The sequence below is a fragment of the Amblyomma americanum genome, chromosome 10 (assembly GCF_052857255.1).
Source record: "Amblyomma americanum isolate KBUSLIRL-KWMA chromosome 10, ASM5285725v1, whole genome shotgun sequence".
NCBI lineage: Eukaryota > Metazoa > Arthropoda > Arachnida > Ixodida > Ixodidae > Amblyomma > Amblyomma americanum.
In genome coordinates, this window is record NC_135506.1 from 11930088 (window position 1) to 11950226 (window position 20139).

The 20139-nt window shown below is 48.8% G+C and overlaps 1 protein-coding gene and 1 pseudogene across 3 annotated transcripts in view; one reads left to right on the forward strand and one right to left on the reverse strand.

Annotated features, from left to right (window-relative positions):
• Window positions 1-15475, forward strand: part of LOC144106244 (cell adhesion molecule Dscam1-like) — a 44150-nt gene extending 28675 nt beyond the window's left edge. For 2 of the 3 annotated variants that reach the window (XM_077639002.1, XM_077639001.1), the window contains exons 10-15: window positions 1342-1579; window positions 3437-3535; window positions 4791-4979; window positions 6784-6939; window positions 13033-13175; window positions 15222-15475. In XM_077639002.1, coding sequence (XP_077495128.1) covers window positions 1342-1579; window positions 3437-3535; window positions 4791-4979; window positions 6784-6939; window positions 13033-13175; window positions 15222-15272 — 876 coding nt within the window. In that variant the 3' untranslated portion in view covers window positions 15273-15475. Of the gene's footprint in view, window positions 1-1341; window positions 1580-3436; window positions 3536-4790; window positions 4980-6783; window positions 6940-13032; window positions 13294-13490 lie in introns of all 3 variants that reach the window. The other variant, XR_013308941.1, reaches the window with a different exon arrangement.
• LOC144108000 (uncharacterized) lies at window positions 10810-11484 on the reverse strand (annotated as a pseudogene).
• Window positions 15476-20139: the final 4664 nt, after the last annotated feature.

Consider the following 20139-nt stretch of genomic DNA (forward strand, 5'->3'; position numbering starts at 1 on the left):
TTACTGTGAGTAGCAGTTCAAGATAAGAGTGGACAATGAGAAAGAGGTGACATGGGTTGCTTGAAACTTCTCGTCTTTTTTTTTTCGTAACATGACGCCGTGCATCGGAGGTGCCTAGTTCTCATGTTTCGTTGCTTGCCGACAACTCATCACTATCGACTTTCGTCGTGGATGCTACATCATCAGCCTGACTACGCCCACTGCAGGACAAATGCCTCTCCCATGTCTCTCCAATTAACCATGTTCTTTGGCATCTGCGGCAACCGTATCCCCGCAAACTAATTAATATCATCCGCCCGCTCACTGCTACACTCACTGGTATTAATATCAATCTATTGACTCGTAAAGTAGAGCAACAATAAACTTTTCCAAGCATATTAGTCCTGTACACTTTTACTGCTGAATATAAACAATTGTGAGCATAGCGTCCGAAAGGGGTACTCATCCTACATGCTTGGAACACAAACAGTCGGGGAAAAATCTCTCTGCACCACGAGCGCCGTGATCGAAGCAGATATCTATAATTGTTTCTATGAAAAGCTGTATACTAACGCCCTTCAACCTGTCAAATATATGGGAGCAGCCTTCGTCAAGCTGCTAATCAGAAGTTGTTGTTGTTGTTGTTGTTGTTGTTGTTGTTGTTGTTAGCGTATCAAAAGATGGCACATACCCACACTGGGGGATCGGCCAAGAATCGGGTGGCTATTCACCTGAACGCAGTTAATAAAAAGGAAAATCACGTGGGAGCGCAACAGCGGTGGATTCTTCCTCATGAACAGAAAAGGGATGAGAGTTTTGATTTCAAAATTATAAGAATAATAATAAAGAGAGGGATTAAATAATAATGAATAAGTCAAAATGTAAGAATTGATAGAAAAGAAAATTTTGGAACACTTAGCAAGAGAGTCGGTGAGATTCTGTCAGGAAATTTAGTACAGCGGTACAAACAGATCTGTGGCTGAACCCAAATGTGGTGGCGCCAAATGATAGCAAGAGCGGGCTGCTCAAACTAAGGCCAAGATGCTGCAAGGGCTCCTCCAGCAACCTTTTTCTCAGTGAGTTGAATCGGCGACAATACAGCTTGCCCTAGCATTTTTTGTAGCCTTGTAAATAATGAGAAATAAAATTCAATTGAATAAAATTGAAAATTGAATTGAATTATTAGCCGCCGGCTGGAGATCACACTTGTAGAGGTGAAATTTGGACATCAGTTCTGTAATGTGAGCTAGAGAAATAAGGCGATGGTTGCCTCACATCGCGCTTATAAGTCAAAATCGCCAGTCGCCTGCCCTATAGGGACTTTTGTTCCCTATAGTGCATATATGAACCCGCAACTCGCAGTCGCCGACGGAGGACCAGTGGAACGGCGTGGCCAAGGGCTTCTACGTAGGCCTCAAGCAGGCCAGCCATGCCACGCCGTACGTGTACGAGATGGTGCCCTTCGATGGCGAAGACGTGCTGCGGCGGGTCTTCCCTCGCCTGGCGGCGGCCACCGTCTACAGCGTCGTGGTGAGGGCGTTCAACGCAGCCGGCTCCGGACCGGCCACCAGGGAACTGCGCTGCACCACTCTGACCGGAGGCGAGTGACGACCTCCGGGATGCTCCGCTCTCTACTTCTGTCTCATGGTCAATCATTCTGACAATTACCGTTCCTAACTGCCGGAGTGCTCGAAGGTGGATTGCTGGCGGAAATGCTACAGAAGGAATGATGGGTCTCACTGACGGCACGTCTTTATATTGCTTGATTTTAACTAGAGTTTTATTTTACAGTTTTCCATCTCTTTTGCTCCCCATCAGCACCCGCCTCGCTGCAAGATGATGGCAGAAGAAAGGAAGCTGGGAGCGTACGCTTATTTTTTTTTTTTTTTTGAGCGGAGCTACATCCACAGAGCACTGTGAATGAGCTTCGTTGCTTTTTTCGTATATGTGAAGGTGTTTACTCGGCGTCATTCCACATTGCTCGTCGGAGCCGCACCCTTGAGAGCGAAATAGGGGCTCTGCAACACCACTTGACTATAGCGAATAAACTCGCTGGATCAATATCTTGCGTTGTCGGGAACATCTGAGCGAAATAATACACTTCTGTTGGTGAGCCCTTTCCGGTGCGGTGAGCCCTTTCAAACTAGCGCCCTCCTTGCATCGCACGTCTGCGTATGTCGGGTGAGAAAAGCTATTGGTTAGAGTCTTCCAAGGTACCGGCGCGCCAGCGTGTCAGCAATCACTCCTCCCCCTTCGGGGAATTCCAGCTCGCATCGGTAGCATGGTAGTGGGGCCGAGTGGGCGAGGCCGGCGAAAGAGCGCAGACCTTTTAAAGAGCAAAAGTGATGAGATGATGAGGAAAGGCGCGAAGCATCTGAAATTCAAATTGTGACAGAAGGTAAAGCAGCTTCAGAGAAAGCACATTGCCAGTATCTGGGACGGCCCGGTTCCGACGCCGTGCGCCACTTCTGGAGGACGTAAAGGCACGTAGAGCGCGTCGCATCTGCTCAGGAAGTTGGACCTTTAGTGATGATGACAGTGTGCACCTCATGACTTTAATTAGTCACGTAATGGGCACCGGCGGGATGATAACAAGAAGCACAAGAGGAGGCGGCATGGATATTTCGTCCATCGTTATAGACGTAAAATACAGGGTGTTTCAAGTTTATTTTATTTACATCATAGATGTGGGTAGGTCCGGGTAAAAAGTGATCGCAGATCACTTGAGGGACCCCCGGACCCCCCTTTACAAGGCATACAACAGGAAATATGAGTACTATGTAAAAGATTGCAAACATCGGAAGATCGGCCAACACTACAGACAAATCTTTTTACACAGACACAGAATCATATATATATATATATATATATATATATATATATATATATATATATATATATATATATATATATATATATATATATATATATATATATATATATATATATATATATATACTGCTTTTTGAAATATCGACATTCGTTCTATTCAGCACAGAGAATTTCAGAAAATGCTATACCCACTGCAAATCATCACTTTTAAGGTTGGTTTATGAGAGGCCAAGGGAATACTTCACTATAACATATCTGTGCACGTCAAATGAATGAAAACGTACCACTTCCGAGCTTCTCAGCGCATTTGTTTTACTTATACTGTGTTATATAAAATAAAACAGACTTTTTAAATTACCGTGTTATTAGTAAAACTGAACACCTTATATACTAAACCGTGATCACTGGCCTATCAAAACTTTCTACGTCTGGTCAGACTACTATGAACCAGGTTAGCGCAAAGACGCACTGATTACGAAGACTTGGCGGGTCATGCTCTCTCAAATGGTATGTTTTGACATGATGTGGGTTGTATGGTTTGGCGGTGTGATTGTATGATGAGTCGAGAGTTGTTTGGGGACTGGCCGGCATAACCAGCAAATGCTCGGCAACATCCTCTACGCAGATCCACCTCCGGCGCCAACTCTTTATCTAGTCAAGACAGAGGAGTCCATGGTCACTCTCAGCTGGAAGATGCCCAAGGTCCACAACGTCACGATTCTCCGTAAGGAACCGCCCTGGAAATATTTGCGAGCCCGTACATTCCGTTCATGGTCGCGGTTTCGGAAAGAAACTTTACCTCAGGGAGTGCTATGTAAATATTATGGCGAAAATAAACTGTTCTGATCAGCTGCTGCTAAACTAATGCAGATAGTACAAATATTTTTGCATTTAAAATAACTTAAAATCTGGCGAGTTTGAAAAGTGAGCGTTTGTTGACCTTCAGAATTTGTGTAAGGATTTAAGAGAACAGCAAGAAATAAATATTTTGGAATGTAAGTGTTTAAATCTCTGTAGCTTCGTAGCAAAAAACAGACATTAAAACTGAATGAGCAAAACTTGTGAAAGCATTTAAACTGTGCAGAATCGACTTCCTAAATTTGATTCTACATAGCTGCAATATACAGCGGATAATATTTTTTAAGCGGGATTAATCCACGTGATGGTATTGACAGGAAAGTAATTTAGGATGCTAGTTATCTTCACCTGCAACGCTTTGACAGGTGCAAACTCTAGCCGACATTTCGAGCCCGCCCGCGGCGGCCACGTTTCGATGGAGGCGAAACGCAAAATGCGCTCGTGTGCTGTGCGATGTCATTGTGTCATGTTAAAGATCCCCAGGTGGTCAAAATTATTCCGGAGCCATCCACTACGCCACCTCTTTTTTCCTTCATTCTTTCACCCCCTCCTGTATCCACTTCTTATGGCGCGATTCCGGTCTTCACCGAGGTATGCGAGGCAGTTACTGCGCCATTTCCTTTCCTCAAAAACCAATTTTCATTTTTTCTTCTTTTCCTGAAATGCAATGAATCTCATGAAAATCGTTGTGGCGGTTCCCCACTGAGATTATTTGTGTTCTCTATCTACTCGCTGTGGTGGCTCAGTGGTTAGGGCGCTCGGCTACTGATCCGGAGTTCCCGGGTTCGAACCCGACCGCGGCTGCTGCGTTTTTATGGAGGAAAAACGCTAAGGCGCCCGTGTGCTGTGCATTGTCAGTGCACGTTAAAGATCCCCAGGTGATCGAAATTATTCCGGAGCCCTCCACTACGGCACCTCCTTCTTCCTTTCTTTTTTCGCCTTTTCCTTTTGTCCCTTCCTTTACGGCGCGGTTCAGCTGTCCAACGATATATGAGGCAGGTACTGCGCCATTTCCTTTCCCCCAAAACCAATTATTATTATTATGTTCCCCATATATTTTGAAAAAAGAAAGAATTCCACATGGGCTTGAGCTAAAGCTATCCTTACCGCGTGCTACGCAGAGTACGTGCTGGAGACGCGGCGGGACTACACGGACGAGGTGTCGCTGCAGCACTTCCCTTCGACGACAGATGTCGCCACCGTCTCCAACCTGGAGAGCAGCGTCAAGTACAGCTTCCGGCTGGCCGCGTACAACCGCTACGGACGCGGTGCCTACTCCAACCCCATCACCGAGTCCACGAGGCTGAAGTGTAAGATTCCCGCATATGTCCGCACTGCGTGCATATGCCAACAGATGGCGCCAACTTCATCGCCACGTGCCCTCCGCGGTGGCTCAGTGGTTATGGCACTCGGCTGCTGACCCGAAAGATGCGGGTTCGATCCCAGCCGCGGCGGTCGAATTTCGATGGAGGCGAAATTCTAGAGGCCCGTGTACTGTGCGATGTCAGTGCACGTTAAACAACCCCAGGTGGTCGAAATTTCCGGAGCCCTTCACTACGGCGTCCCTCCAGCCTAAGTTAAACACCTAAAAACCATAAACTTAGCCTTCTGATATGGTTTACTTCTTGCTCATGGAGCGGCATAAAGTAGAAAAACTCATTAGAATCCACCTAAGCACAGCCATATAGCAACGATTAGAAGCTATAGAGCTTCTACTGAAACTCTGCAGTCGAAAAAAAAAATTTGTCCTGGAACGGAACGAGCATAAAGCTGGGTAGATTTCTTCTTGTAGCCATATGGTAGCGCTCACGTAGATGCTAATGAGATTTTACTCCCTAGTAGAAATTGCTTCCACCTTGTGGGATGGGATTCCCTAAATGTACTGAACAAATAGAATAGCAATAGTGTAATTTTACTCGTCCTTCAAATATCGTTGACCCCGCCGCGGTGGCTCAGTGGTTAGGGCGCTCGACTACTGATCCGGAGTTCCCGGGTTCGAACCCGACCGCGGCGGCTGCGTTTTTATGGAGGAAAAACGCTAAGGCGCCCGTGTGCTGTGCGATGTCAGTGCACGTTAAAGATCCCCAGGTGGTCGAAATTATTCCGGAGCCCTCCACTACGGTACCTCTTTCTTCCTTTCTTCTTTTGGTTCAGGTGTCCAACGATATATGAGACAGATACTGCGCCATTTCCTTTCCCCCAAAAAACCAATTATTATTATTATTAAAAAATAGAAATAAAAAGAAAAACTCTGTCCAACGGTAGGTTCCGTTCCTTGTCATCCAGCAAAAAAAAAAAAAAAACTCACATAACGGTTGCCACTGCAGAACGCGAGATTCAGCGACAGCTTTTGTCGCATTTTCATTTCACTACACAGGGTGTTTCACCTAAGACTTTACACAGTTCTTAAATATAAGCTTTTTGAGTTAGAAGAGCGCTTTTTTCGGCATAGCATTGTCAATGGTGTGGTGCTTCAGAATACACCGAACACGTGCTAACTAGCAGGCTGGTTATCTAAAAATAAATTTGAACTGTTTAACTTTATTGTTAGGCTCCATAATTACTGAGAGGCGTCTAGCCCACTCTAAGTGATATCCATATCAGTTTTAGAATTTCTAAAATGTGGTTACTTTCGGCGCTGTGGCCGAAGAAATTTTGGCTATTTTCTCGAGTTGCATCCGCTGGAGAGATTGCTTTACCTGCAAGCTTCTCCAAAGAAAACGCAATTTGCGGCAGTGTAGCCAAAACTTGTTGGGCCACAGAGCTCAGGGCAACCGCTTTTATCAAATTGTAAAAACCGATCTGGATATTACTTACTGTAGGCTATACGCCTCTCAATAATTGAGGAGCCTAACAGTAATAGTTAAAAAGTTAACTATTGAGCATCAGTTAACTAGCCTGCAGTTAGCATGTCTTAGATGTATCCTGATGTATTACACCGCTGACAATGCTATGCCGAAAAAAAAAGCGCTCTTCTAACTCAAGAAGCCTATATTTAAAAATAGTGTGAAGTCCTAGGTGAAACACCCTGTATAAATTTGTGCTCTCGCTGTAAAAGAAATCATATTGTATCCAAATAGAATGTTTATTTTCTTTTTCTCCCTCTTTGTCCAGTTACGAATCGTCTGCTGTCGGGCAATCTGCAACAGCCGGAGAGCCCGTTCTACATGCGCAGTTACTTCTTCATCGTCATCATCGCGTGCGTCACTCTGGTCACCCTCTCCGCCGTCATCTCCTGGGCATGCGTCAAGAGGGCCCTCATCGCGCAAGGTGGGCATACCCCTCCTATTGGCAAGCACTCCAGACGTGACCTCAGCGTTGGGGCGGTTCGCTATACTAAGAGAGTTCACTGTAGCGAAGAGTGCGGTTAGGACAATCTGATCGGTATGTAGTTGTTTTTTTTTTATCACGGGAAATATTTCCCCTAAACATCCACCTGGGCTAAGTTACAAGGTTGCGTGGGAAAGCTACATGTGCTCATTTAATATTCCCACAAATGAAGAAGAAATCGAGATTGGGAAAGAAAAACAATGTAAAATAATGTCGTGCTCCTAATTTACTGTGGCAAGATAAGCTTTCTTAACAACTTCAGAACCACGGTAACTGCTGAATCATCTTGAAAGCCCAGCAGTTTTTATGTTGACAGACTGCATCTACTTTCAGAACGGCGACAAATGAAGAGACCAGCAGTTTTTGACATTTCGTTCTTAAAAGATGACTGGCTACTTCCTCAAAATGTCCAGGATTAACAGAATAATTCACTACGGTAGAAACGTGGGCGAGTGGGTAACGGTGATCCGTGGCTGTAAGTGTAGCGCAAAACGGGACAATGGGCGTTGTGTGCGTCTTTTGTTGCCCCTTGTCCCGTTTTTCGCTACACTCACGTACTCAAGAAAAATAGCGCAAAAGACGAGGACAAGTGAAGAAAACAACAGGACCATATTTTCCTTTAAGTATTTATCTCCAACTCGCCGGTACCACGGATTGCCACTATGCTGAGGCCACAACCCACGCGCAACTCTGTATTCCTAATCTGGGGCTCTTTCCACGAGAGTACCAAACAATGTAGCAACGCATGCACTATACTTTGCGCAGGTTAACTGCGCACGGACGTCCTTTCTCCACATTTGTCTTATTCCCCTCCCGCTTCCCCCTTACACTTTTACACGTCAGTTTTATTTTAAAGGTTTTCAGCACAATGATTCTGCAGAGTTTCAAAAAATAGCCACCTTTTCTTACGCCCCTTATCCCCAGAACCTGTTTTAACAACCAAATAACCAGTGCTGTTTTCTGCAAAGCTTGCTGCACTCCACTGCAGGAAAGTTTCTAACAAAGCCAACTTTTCATCTACGCCGCAAAGGAGTGAAACTCTTCAGGACCAGAGCACACTTAACCTAACCTAACCAAACCTAACTGAACCGAACCGAACCTAACCTAACCTAGCCTAACCTAACCTAACCGAACCTGACCTAACCTAACCTAACCTAACCTAACCGAACCGAAGCGAAGCGAACCTAACCTAACCGAACCGAACCGAACCTAACCTAACCTAACCTAACCTAGCCTAACCAAAACCTAACCTAACCTAACCTAACCTAACCTAACCGAACCGAACCGAACCGAACCGAACCTAACCTAACCTAACCTAACCTAACCTAACCTAACCTAACCTAACCTAACCTAACCTAACCTAACCTAACCTAACGTAACGTAACGTAACGTAACGTAACGTAACGTAACCGAGCCAGCCGAGCCTAACCTAACCTAACCGGACCTGACCTGACCGAACATAACCTAGCCTAGCCTAGCCGAGCCTAGCTGAGCCGAGCCTAACTTAACGTAACGTAACGCAACGTAACGTAACGTAACTTAACGTAACCTAACCTAACGTAACCTTTAAAGCGGACAACTGAGCTGGTTGGTGATCTTTAGATTCAACGCACATGGTAACTAGCGCTAAAGACAAGGACAGAAGAAAGACGGACACCACGTACGCTAGACATCAACCGGTTTTATTCCACACAGACACATTCAAGATATAGGCAAACATGTACAGCGGATCGCAAACTAAAGCGCATGTGCAACGGCACCATCTCGTTCATGAAATACAATTCTTTGGATGACAAAGATAACATTGGGCTTCTTACGCACGACTATCGTTCCAAGTGAATGAGGAATGCTTCCAGTATATCGCGTTCCTTCTGGTCTGAACTTGCAAAAATGACCATTGTCTGATTATAAATCGGAGCACATTTATCTTTGCAACGTTTGCAATGTGCCCCCAAGTTGCAATGTGCCCCCAAGTGTCCCGGACCTGATAATGCCTCGACAGTGCTCCATTAGCCGAACACTGATACAACGGCCAGTTTGGCCGATGTAGCAATTCCCGCATGACAAGGGAATCCTGTAAACCACGTTGGTCCTGCAAGCCACATGCGGAATATGATGTTTTATCGGGTAATGGGGCTTTTTCTTTTTTGAGGCAGCATCAACAGCTTTACATATTTTGAGGTAGCATAAACAGCTTTAAATTTTGATGGTGGGATGTACGTTCAGCGTGACGGTGTGTGCATCGGTACTTGTGTCGCCCCCGCGCTAAGTGAACTGTTTTTAGCCAGTTTGGACAGGCGCATTGAAGCGTGCTTTGATAACGACAAGATTTTAAAGATCTTTAGATATGTCGACGACTTCTTGGTAGTTGCAAAAACTTCTCAAGATGATTGAAAAGATGTTCTAGTTGAACGAACCTTGGAAGTTTCTATGTCTTCTGCCTATGGTCTTAATTTCACTCATGAGCTTCCTAAAGATGGCAGCCTACAGTTCCTGGATGTCCGTCTCTTTCTGAATGACGCACGGGTTTGCTATGTGTACCAGCCAAGGTCTAAAAAAGAACTTTTGAATTTTAATTCTTCGCATTCTAAATTAGTAAAAAGAGGTATCGCCAAGGTATCGCCTTCGTGCTGCCATAGACAAATCCTGCTCACACAAGATGAATGAGAGTGTGCACACGCAGGCAGATCGCATGACGAAGGCAGGCTTCCCTAGGGAACTTGGGACGTCTGTCGCTGAAGGCCTGTTGAAAATGATAACTTGTGCGAAACAGGCAACGACGAATGAACTAGAAGCTCATGAGCGGGCTAGATTCGTGGCTCTGCATTATATCCACCAGCTGACACACCGCCTAAAGAAGGTGGCGCAGAAAGGCAAGGCCCGAGTTGTGCTTAGTGCACCCGATAAACTCAGAAAAATGTGTAAAGCTGACGATGCTGCCTCAAAAAAGAAAAAGCCCCATTGCCCGATAAAACACCAAACGCCGTATGTGACTTGCAGGACCAACATGGTTTACAGAATTTCCTTGTCATGCGGGAATTGCTACATCGGCCAAACTGGCCGTTGTATCAATTTTCGGCTAATGGAGCACAAGCTGGCTGTCGAGGCATTATCAGGTCCGGGACACTTGGCGGCACATTGCAAACGTTGCAAAGATAAATATGCTCCGATTTATAATCAGGCTATGGTCATTTTTGCAAGTTCAGACCAGAAGGAACGCGATATACTGGAAGCATTCCTCATTCACTTGGAACGATAGTCGTGCGTAAGCAGCCCAATGTTATCTTTGTCATCCAAAGAATTGTATTTCATGAACGAGATGGTGCCGTTGCACATGCGTTTTAGTTTGCGATCCGCTGTACATGTTTGCCTATATCTTGAATGTGTCTGTGTGGAAAGAACCAGTTTGTGTCTAGCGTTCGTGGTTTCCGTCTTTCTTTCTTCTGTCCTTGTCTTAAGCGGTAGTTACCATGTGCATTGAATCTAACCTAACCGAACCTAACCGCACCGAACCTAACCTAACCTAACCGAATTTAACCTAACCTAACTTAACCTAATCTAATTTAACCTAACCTAACTTAACCTAGCTTAACCTAACCGAACATAACCTAACCGAACATAACCTAACCGAACTTAACCTAACCTAACTTAACCTAACTTGACCTAACCTAACTTAACCTCTTAACCTAACTTGACCTAACTTAACCTAACTTAACCTAACCTAACATAATCCAACTTATACTAACCTAACCTAACTTAACCTAACTTAACTTCCCCTAACCTAACTTAACCTAACCTAACCTAACCTAACTTAACCTAAGCACAATGTCGTAGGTGGTGTAGTAGTGAATTGCGAAGCATTGACCAATACTCCGAATGAAAATTTTGTTGAGGATGAACCGAGGCCCGAGTGGCAATGTAGTCACCGTCACTTATATAATTATCAAACAAGTCAATTAGCGACAATGGATGGATCTTCTTTTCGTAGCGCTTGAGGGCAGGGCCTCCGTCGGTAGCGGAACATGCGGTGGTCGAAGGCGTCGTCTGCGGGGAACACGTTGTTGTTTGAGGGGATGGTGACGGGAGATGGTCTGGTCCTTGGAGTACTTCCCAGCCACAGAGTACACGTCACCACCGATAATTTTCTTTACCGTGTCGAACGCGGTGGACTTGCAGTTTGGCTCGCTCCACACCAGAATGCGGCGGCCCACCGTGTCTTGCGGGGGAAAGTTTGAAAACCTGTTAAAATTGCGAATCGTGCCCTGGTTACATTGAGCTTCTCCACCAGGGTGTAGAGATTGTTTACAAAGTTGTGAATCTCCTCGTGGTCGTCGTCAAACTGGAAAGCAAGCAGCTCCTTCATCGCCTCGAAGGACTCGGGTACGTCCATGTAGTAGGCCGCCACGTTCCCGTTGGGTGCGTCAAAGAGGGGGCAGGTGTTGCGGTGCATTTCTATGAAGTCGAGGGTGGTCCAGGTGCACATTTCGTCGTTTAGGGCCTGGATCGTGTGCTGCAGATGCTTGTTATCTAGCCGGATAAAGCGCATCTCGGGGTCGACCAGCCATTTGGGCGTGCGTACAATGTTACAAGGGTAGACGTGCGGGCTAGTCGGTGGTTCATACTTGGTTTAAACAGCGCAAAAGACGCAGACGCAGAAGGGACACACAAGGCACACACAGCGCCGACTCTCAACTATGTTTATTCATGAAATTTACTTGTATATATACAGATGGCCTGATGCGCGGCAGGTGGAAAACAAATACAGTGCGCAAAAGAGAGAGAAGAAGGAATGAATGCTAAATGCGTTTCGCGCGGTTATCCAAGTACGCCCGTTGTTTTCCTGACAGGGAAAGAGAAGTTGTGCTAACGCAAAGGTCACCCAGGGCTAAAATCCTTTGAGCTTCAATTATTTCCCTCGTGGTTGCTCACAATGTTGCTCAGTGGCGATACTGGGTTCCGCCGGAGCCACTCGTAGATGGGTTCTCCCGCTTCTCTTTTTTAACGTGTCCTTGAGCCCTCACCCGCTCGTGCGCGTATTCGCTCAGCGTTTTTATCTCCTGGTGCACCTCTGCGGCCATCGTGGCATGCAGTTGTACTCGGAAGCTGTGCGAGCAGTACTTCCGAAATTCCCGGGGGGACGACGTGTCCTACAATTTGAGCTCTACAGTCGTCACCCCTGTCTTGCCACCTTAAAATATTCCAGTGTTCGGGGTTCACAAGGCAGTTATTGGATGAGATGGAAGAAGACCCGGGGGCTTGTGTTTGTAGACCAATCTGACGAGCGGTTTGGTCTTCGAACGAGGCCAATGAATATCTGCACGATCCACTTGACCAGCTGCAGTCGTGAAGGACGTGCAGGTGCGGGATGCTTGTGTCGCTGACGCGGAGGGAGACTGCAGCAGCTACGTAACTGCGTGCAGGTTGCCTGCATTTGGATTTCCAAATGAAAAAATGCACTGAATCTAAATTAAAATTTGCAGGAAAGTAATCGCGTGCCTGCCGTCAAGTGTACTAGAATGTTATAACTGCGAAAATGTAGGAGAAAGTTTTGCTTGACTGAAATCAGAGATAAACTTTTCGTGCTGGTGTTGTCGCCCGTTGTGTATCACCTTTTATTTTTCGGGAATAAGTAATGGAAGAACAGAATTCTAAACTGTGTATTGATATTTCACTGGATCAACGAAGATAATTACACTTATTGACATCCCGTGACAGCGGCAAAATGACAAAAATTGAAGCTTGTAACATAAAAAAGCGTTAATTTTCACAAATCTAAAATTTTAAAATCTTCTGTGCTTAGAGAAGGTGCCGATGGGATGTTTACAATGTAGATACCAATGCGCTTATTCTTCCCATGCGCACCATTCGCTATTCTTAGCGGTCAGGGGGAAGGCTTTGGAGAATGTGGTGCTCCAGATCATGACGTCAAGCTACGTCCGCACAGCGCCTAAACGGGGTTACTTTACAAAAAGAGGAACATGAAACACAAATACATTCTGCATTAATTAAAGAAGATCTGTTGTTCTGACGCAGAACGCAGAAACAAGGCGGCTGCGGCGAGCCTGCGTTCCAGGCCATCCCTGTCCGGTGCGTACAGCCCTCGCTGGGTTCACGACCCGAGAGTCTTCGACGACAACTACGACACACCGTGGGACGCCGCCGATCCACAACGCGCTGTGAGTACGCGCACCATTCTGACATGAGACGACAAGCGGTAGCCTTATCTCCTTTACGTTACAAATACGGTCTATAGACCGTCTATAGACTTATTATAGAGCCTATGACCTTCATATTGTCACTGATAAACGGTCGAAGCACTCAAACCAGGTTTAATTAAACGTGCTGGGCGTGCAAGACAGCGGGGAGCTCGAGCGAGGAAGAAGATAAAAAACCTATAGCCCCTAGAGTGCGCAAGGCACGGCAAGTCCTATCTAAAAACAGTTCGGCCGCAGTATGGCGCCACTTGATTCATTGGTATTGTGGAAATATAGATATTTCTTTTTGCCTATTCATAGTATTTAGACCATCTATAGACAATAGTCTACTAAAAATGTATGGTCATATATCTATAGATTGTCTATAGACTGTCTCTAGGATTTGTATTGCCTATAGACTTTTCTCTAGGGTTTGCTTACAGCTTGTCTATAGACTTATAGACACATGTCTATGGACAGTCTATAGACTGCCTATAGAAATTTTTGTTAGGGTTATGAGCGATTAATTTCTGCAGAAGTTCTTAGCGGTGTGGACGAGATTTCTTGCATTATAACTCACTCGAGAGCGCAAGTTTTCGTGGAAGGGATCGATTCCTTCAAGAAGGCTTTTTCTTGAACTGAAAACTTCACTTACTAACTTTCGTAGCAAACTTTTCTTGCTTATTTTGTGAGCAAGTGGCTGCTGCCATATAAGAGACTAAGTTTTCTTCCGTTGTGGCTCTATCTTACGCAGCTCACGATAACACATCCACGGATTGAAGATGAAGACGGCGCAGCTCTGCTCACTAGCAATTGACTTTACTGAGACAAACTTCAAAACTTGACTAGCAACAAACTTGATTGCTTTGTTCAATCTTTCTTTAGTCCGTATGCGTGTTTCTAACCGGCGTTGGTGACTGGAGTATGTTCAGTCAATCAGCCCTGCAATTCGTCTAGAGCAAATTTATTTTGCCCTTTCTCACTCTTCTCTCCTGAAAACGAGGAAAAAAAACGCAGAAAAATGTCATCCAATGAACTCCACAATAATCTTTCGAGGATGACATAGGAGACAGCGCGAACGGTCTCGCCGGGAGGAAACAAACTACCCAAGAGGGTCGCCAAATTTAGACCAGTAGAACACCCGTGTAGGATCTGTGCTATGAAGTTCCCTATTGCAAACACGCACATAGAAACCACTGCAAGTACAAAGTAAGGCTGCAGTCATGCAGGCTTGCAGAATTGCTGCGGCTCTGACCCGCCTGACAGCCAAGGTTAGGTGTTAGCTGCGTGTCACTGAGCGAAAGAAACGTTTTTTTTTCAAGAATTACAGCACATCATGCAAACCACACAACTCTTCACATCTGCCCACTTCCGCCGTTTCGTGCTTCGGGACTGCTTCCCCGTAAATTTCTCAATTGTCATGATAAACTTAAAGAAGCTACCGGACTAATTTGAGTTAAGAAATTTGTGGTTTATTGTTGTGGTTCAAGTATGTCTTTTTTTTTGGAAAATGGAGAAATAATTTATTTGTTTATGTAGACTCGACAAGTGTTTTTACACAGCTGAACTGCAGTAGAGAGCAAAGTGCATTTGTCTTTCGTTTTCTTACTAAATTTGTTCATCTTCTTGCTAGCAGTGGAGTGTAAATGAAAACATTTGCTTTTACAGCGTGAATGTTATGAAAATTTTGACTTGGAAGTAAAACTCGCCATTCAGAGCAGAAAATAGGGAATGAGGCCTTGTCGAGAATTTTAGCACATGAAAAGTTCTCGTCATCGCGTTGGTCTCGCAACCTTTCAATCAGTCTTCGCCATCTACTATTCCTCTACGCGTCACGGCTGGGAACACAATACAGTGGATTTAATGTCCCGTGACAAATTAGCCACGAACTATGCGCTCGACAGGCATAGCCACAGTGGAGAGAAGAAAGCAAAGTGCGCTATTTTTGAAGCACAACCTGCATAACACTCTTGCTCACTCAAGCTTGGCTTACCTCACCTAACTTTAACTTTTCAATTTGCCCCGCAGGCTTCGCCTCACGCGTACACCAATGTCTATCACCCGAGCTCACGCTCCTGACGTCTATTGTGACGTCACAAGGACCCCGCGCCAAAGATGGATGAAGAGAGAGACCAAAGTGCCTTGCGATGCATCACTGTCGCACAGGAGACGCTGTCGCCGCCGCTGTACAGAGAGTTGTGAATATGATCTCAAGAGAAATAAAAACCCGCGCTCACCACCGCACGAGATCGGATTGGTGTCCAGTATTGCACTTGGTGTGCAAAATCGAAATTGAAAATTGGTTTTAGAGTAAAGGAAATGGCGCAGTATCTGTCTCACATCTCGGCGGACACCTGAACCGCGCTGTAAGGAAAGGGATAAAGGAGGGAGTGAAATTGGTTTTTTGGGAAAGGAAATGGCGCAGTATCTGTCTCATATATCTTTCGACACCTGAACCGCGCTGTAAGGGAAGGAATAAAGGAGGGAGTGAAAGAAGGAAGGAAGAATTAGAGGTGCCGTAGTGGAGGGCTCCGGAATATCTTCGAGCACCAGGGGATCTTTTACGTGCACTGACATCGCACAGCACAAGGGCGCCTTTCGAGCGCGGCGGCAGCGTTTCGATGGAGGCGAAACGCAAAGGTGCCCGCGTGCTGTGCGATGTCAGTACAGGTTAAAGATCCCCAGGAGTTAAACTTTCCGGCCCTTCTCAATGATGGCGTATTGATGCTGGTCGGTTGCTCGTCCCGAGCGATCAAGGACGATGGCACGTTGGCCGGTGACCGTATACACGGCGGTTAGCAGTACGAAGAGCACTTTGGATCTTCGTCCGTTCGTCCGGTGACACGTTGCCGGTTGGGACAGCAACTAAAACTTTTTAACAACAAAACCTATTTATTAAAGACGGGATCGAAATAAAAGGCAGGTGAGAAAAGGCAGTTAATAAAAAGGCTGTTTAAAAGCGGCCGAGACTTGGCGCGCTCCTCCAAACTCTTTGTTTGCAGTAGGTTTTATAGCCTTCGATAATTGGGCGCAGCTTGGCTATTCCAGCTCTCGCCAAATATCGACCAATAGCAGTACAACCAGCGGAATCCAGGACTCGCGCTGTCATTGTTCTAACCCCTCGTGCACGGCCGGTCAGCAGGGTACGAGACGGTGAGTAGTAGTGGTTTATTTAAAAGGAAATAAAAAAAATGGAAGGAAAAGAATGTTGCCGGCCACGGCAATTGCTATCTAATATCTTAAGCACCCGAGTTGCAGGCGGTGGAGGTGAAAGGAAAAGGGACAGGATAGCGAGGAGAAGTATAGAGGGGAGCGATAGCAAGAAAGGTCAGGGGAGAGCTTTGTACACTATTCACAGAATACATAAAGCAATAAAGTTCGCGCCACTCGCGCGCTAATGTTCAGGCTCTGTTCACAAATAAGTGCGCGTGAGCGGCCACTGCATACAATTATTTACAGGAAATAAACAAACAGTATATGCATACCCGCGCGCACGTAGCGTCCTGTCTCGAACTAATCGCGCGCGCGGCACACTGCACGAGCGGCCGGGGTGGGGCGCCCGGCCGCGTACCATCCGAGGTGACACTACCTGGCGAAGAGCAAGCGGGAAGTCAAGCCCACCTGCTCGACGAACGCACAGGGGCTCACCCTTGTTCTGCCACGGGTGCGCGCACTGCCCTGCGGCCACAGGAGCGACTACAGACTGTCCGGGATGATTTCCAGAGCCCTGTAGGCCGCGGAAGCGGTGCAGCGAAGCAGCAGGTGTTCCAGTGTCTCCACTGCACCGCAGTCACCGCAAGCGTCGCTCGACGAAAGTCCGTGGCGCACCCTTCTTTCAACGGGCCACACGCACCCGACGCACACACGGCGTCCGGGTGTTGCTGACGGAGGTGGTCGTAGATAACCGCACGCACGTCTTCCAGGGCGAGTGGTTCGTCGCTGGGGGGAAGCTGACGTGCGGCGGTGGCGAGCTCGTCGGCTTGCTCGTTGCCGCAGTGACCGGGCACCTACTGCACGCGAACACTGCATCTACGCTCCGCGAGACGCTCAATGCGCTCGCGTATCTCGCACAGCAACGGGTACCACGGCCGAGAGTCTGCAGGCGGCTAAGCGCGGCACGGGAGTCACACAGCAGAGCACACCTGGGCGGCGGCTGAGTAAGGGTGAGCACCAGGGCCGAGCCCAGGTGAAGACCCAGCAGCTCCGCCGTTGTCGAAGAGCCCAGGTAAGCCACTCTTTGCTGGCGGTGCAGTTGCAGGGCGGGGGTGATGGCCGCTGCGGCGAGCGAGCAGCTTTCACTCGCCACGGAGCCGTCAGTGCATACAAGCAGATGATCACGCAGTTGCTCGTAGATGACGGCTCCGGCTAGCTGCTGCACCGCACATAGTGGTGTGCTACGTTTTCCCGCGATGTCGACGATCTCTCGCTGTACCTCCGTCCGGAGGGGCCAGGGGGAGCAGAGGTCATAGGGGGGGGGGGGGGGGCGTAGCGCGCGTCAGCTGGTCATAGTCCTGCAATGCTGCGCCCATTCCTGAGCGCGGGTTTAACCGAAGGCGCTGGAGGTGTGCCCCGCCGTCTGGTGCGCGATGAAGGCGGTCGATGTGATGCAGCGAGCGCTGCGTGGCCTGTAGCTGCAGTGGCCCCGCGCCTGCCTCGGCCAGTGTCGCCTCGCATTGCGAGTTTCCGGGTAGGCCGAGGTATGTACGCAGCACTTTGCGATGCTGCACCTCCGGTGCCTTCCATGATGGTTTGCGCACCGTGACGAGGGTTAGCGCGCAGAATACCGCCCCTAAGGCTGCAGCGTTGTAGAGGCGCAGCGCAGCCTGCTGGGATATAACCTGGCCCCGGGCGGTGAGCTTGTGCACGGCGGCGGTAGTCTTCTTCATCTGCTTACAGGCCCTGGTCGCCGCGGTGCAGAAGGAGAGGCGCTGGTCGATGTCCAGGCCGAGGTACCGCACGGAGCTTTTCCACAGCAGCGGCGACCCAGCCAACACCAGCGGCGCTAGGCGGGCGCACCGGCTTGCGCTGCAGGCCAGGGCTGCAGACTTCTCCGCGCAAAGCGCCAGGCCGAGGCCCCGCAACGGGTCGTTCACAGCGTCAAGGACCCCCTGGAGACACACTCTCACGCGAAAGCCTCGCCCGGAGGTACCAAGCACCACAGTGGGATGTCGTCAGCGTATATGGAGATGCACCTGCGGTGCCGGTTGCCTGTGGGCAGACAGCCCGGCACTGCCGACATCGCCACACTGAACAGGAACGGGGACAACACCGACCTCTGCGGCGAGCCTAGATCCATCGGGCGGGGCTGATCGCCCCTCCCACGCGCACGCGAATAGTGCGCGCGTTAAGGAAGCCGTGCACATAACGCAACTGACGCCCGGCTAAGCCCACCTTTTCCAGCCTCGCGAGTATTACCGCACGGTGGAAGTTGTCAAACGCACTCGACACGTCTAGCCGCAAGAGAAGTGCTACCTGCTGCGCCGCCACGGTGTGCTCAAGTGCGGAGACAACGTCCGTGATTGAGTCTGCCGCGCAGTGCTTCCCGCGAAAGCCTGTCCGACGCTCGTCAAACAAGTCCGCCTCCGCGGCCCATGCATGCAAGCGTTGGACGTCATGTGCTCCATCAGCTTACATGCCGCCGACGTTAGTGCCACTGGCCGGTATCCGCTGGGCTCCGTGGGCGAGCGGCCTGGCTTCGGTATCGGGCAGAAGACCGCTGTGCGCCACTCCTCAGGCAACTCCCCGCGTTCCAACACCAAGTTGAGTTGCCGCGGGAGGACCCGGCGTTGCTCCGCGTCCAGGTTTCGTAGCATCTGGTAGGTAACCCCGTCGGGCCAGGGTGCTGTGCGGCGGGTGCAGCGGAGCAGCGCGCCGTTCAGTTCCGCCGCTGTGAAGAGCGCGTTGCACGGGCCGTCATCCGGGCCCAGTGATGAGCATTGAAGTCACCAACGATGAGCTGGCGTGGGGCACAACATAACGACACTGCACGAGAACACAGCGCGTTCCAGGCCACAGCTGGGCGCACATAAACACTGGTCACTGATGTGTGAACACCACCGACGCGCACTGTCACTGCCACGCTCTCCTGAACGTCACTCGTCGCCGCCGTGCCAACGAGCACGTGCTGTACATCGCGGCGCACATAAATAGAGGCCCGCGATTTTCCGGGTCGATGGTCTGGGTCACCGCAAGGGATTGCCGCACACGACATCTCCTCACATTTCGGTGGCGAATGATAGCCAATGTACGCGGGCAGCCGCATTTGGGGCTCCCCATTCCGCATCCGGACGTAGGTCTTCTGCAGCGCGATTATGTATACCTCTGGTTGTTCTGATGTTATACGCGAGCGGAGCTCAGGGTATCGCTCTGCAATGGAGCGGACGTTCCACTGCAGGACTGTGGGAGTGCGGGAGGCTGACCGGCGACTAGCCATGTTGTTGGCTGTTTAGTGGAGGAGGGCCTGTCGCTTCCTCACAGATGCGGCGACCCTCAAAACCCTCTGGCAGGAGCACGCTTAGTGCGCGCAGCGCGGCCTGCAGGCGCTGGATTAAGGCATCGCGCGTGCGTCCAGAAGGAGGCCACCGGAAGTAGGGGGTACGGGCCTCACTGGTGCGGTGCGTGAACCAGCCTGCTGCCTCGGCTGTTGTTGCTGTTTGTTGCCCCTACAGCTACTGGGGCCGGTGCTGCTGAGAAGGCTGCTGCGGCTGCCCGCTGCGGCCCGTAACCTGCGCGTAGCTGCGCGTGTTTGGTTGCTGTTGCGCAGCCTGCGACGCTGTCTCCTCACGCACAACGACGCGCACAGCCCGTTGTTAGAGAGAGCACTCTGACGAAGCCAGAATGGTGGCAAAATGCCTCTCTCATCTCTAGTGAGGGCATGAGGGGTCCGTGGCAGCATGTCGGCCGCCGCAGGTGGAACAGCGTGTGCAAAATTGCTGTTTGGCAATTT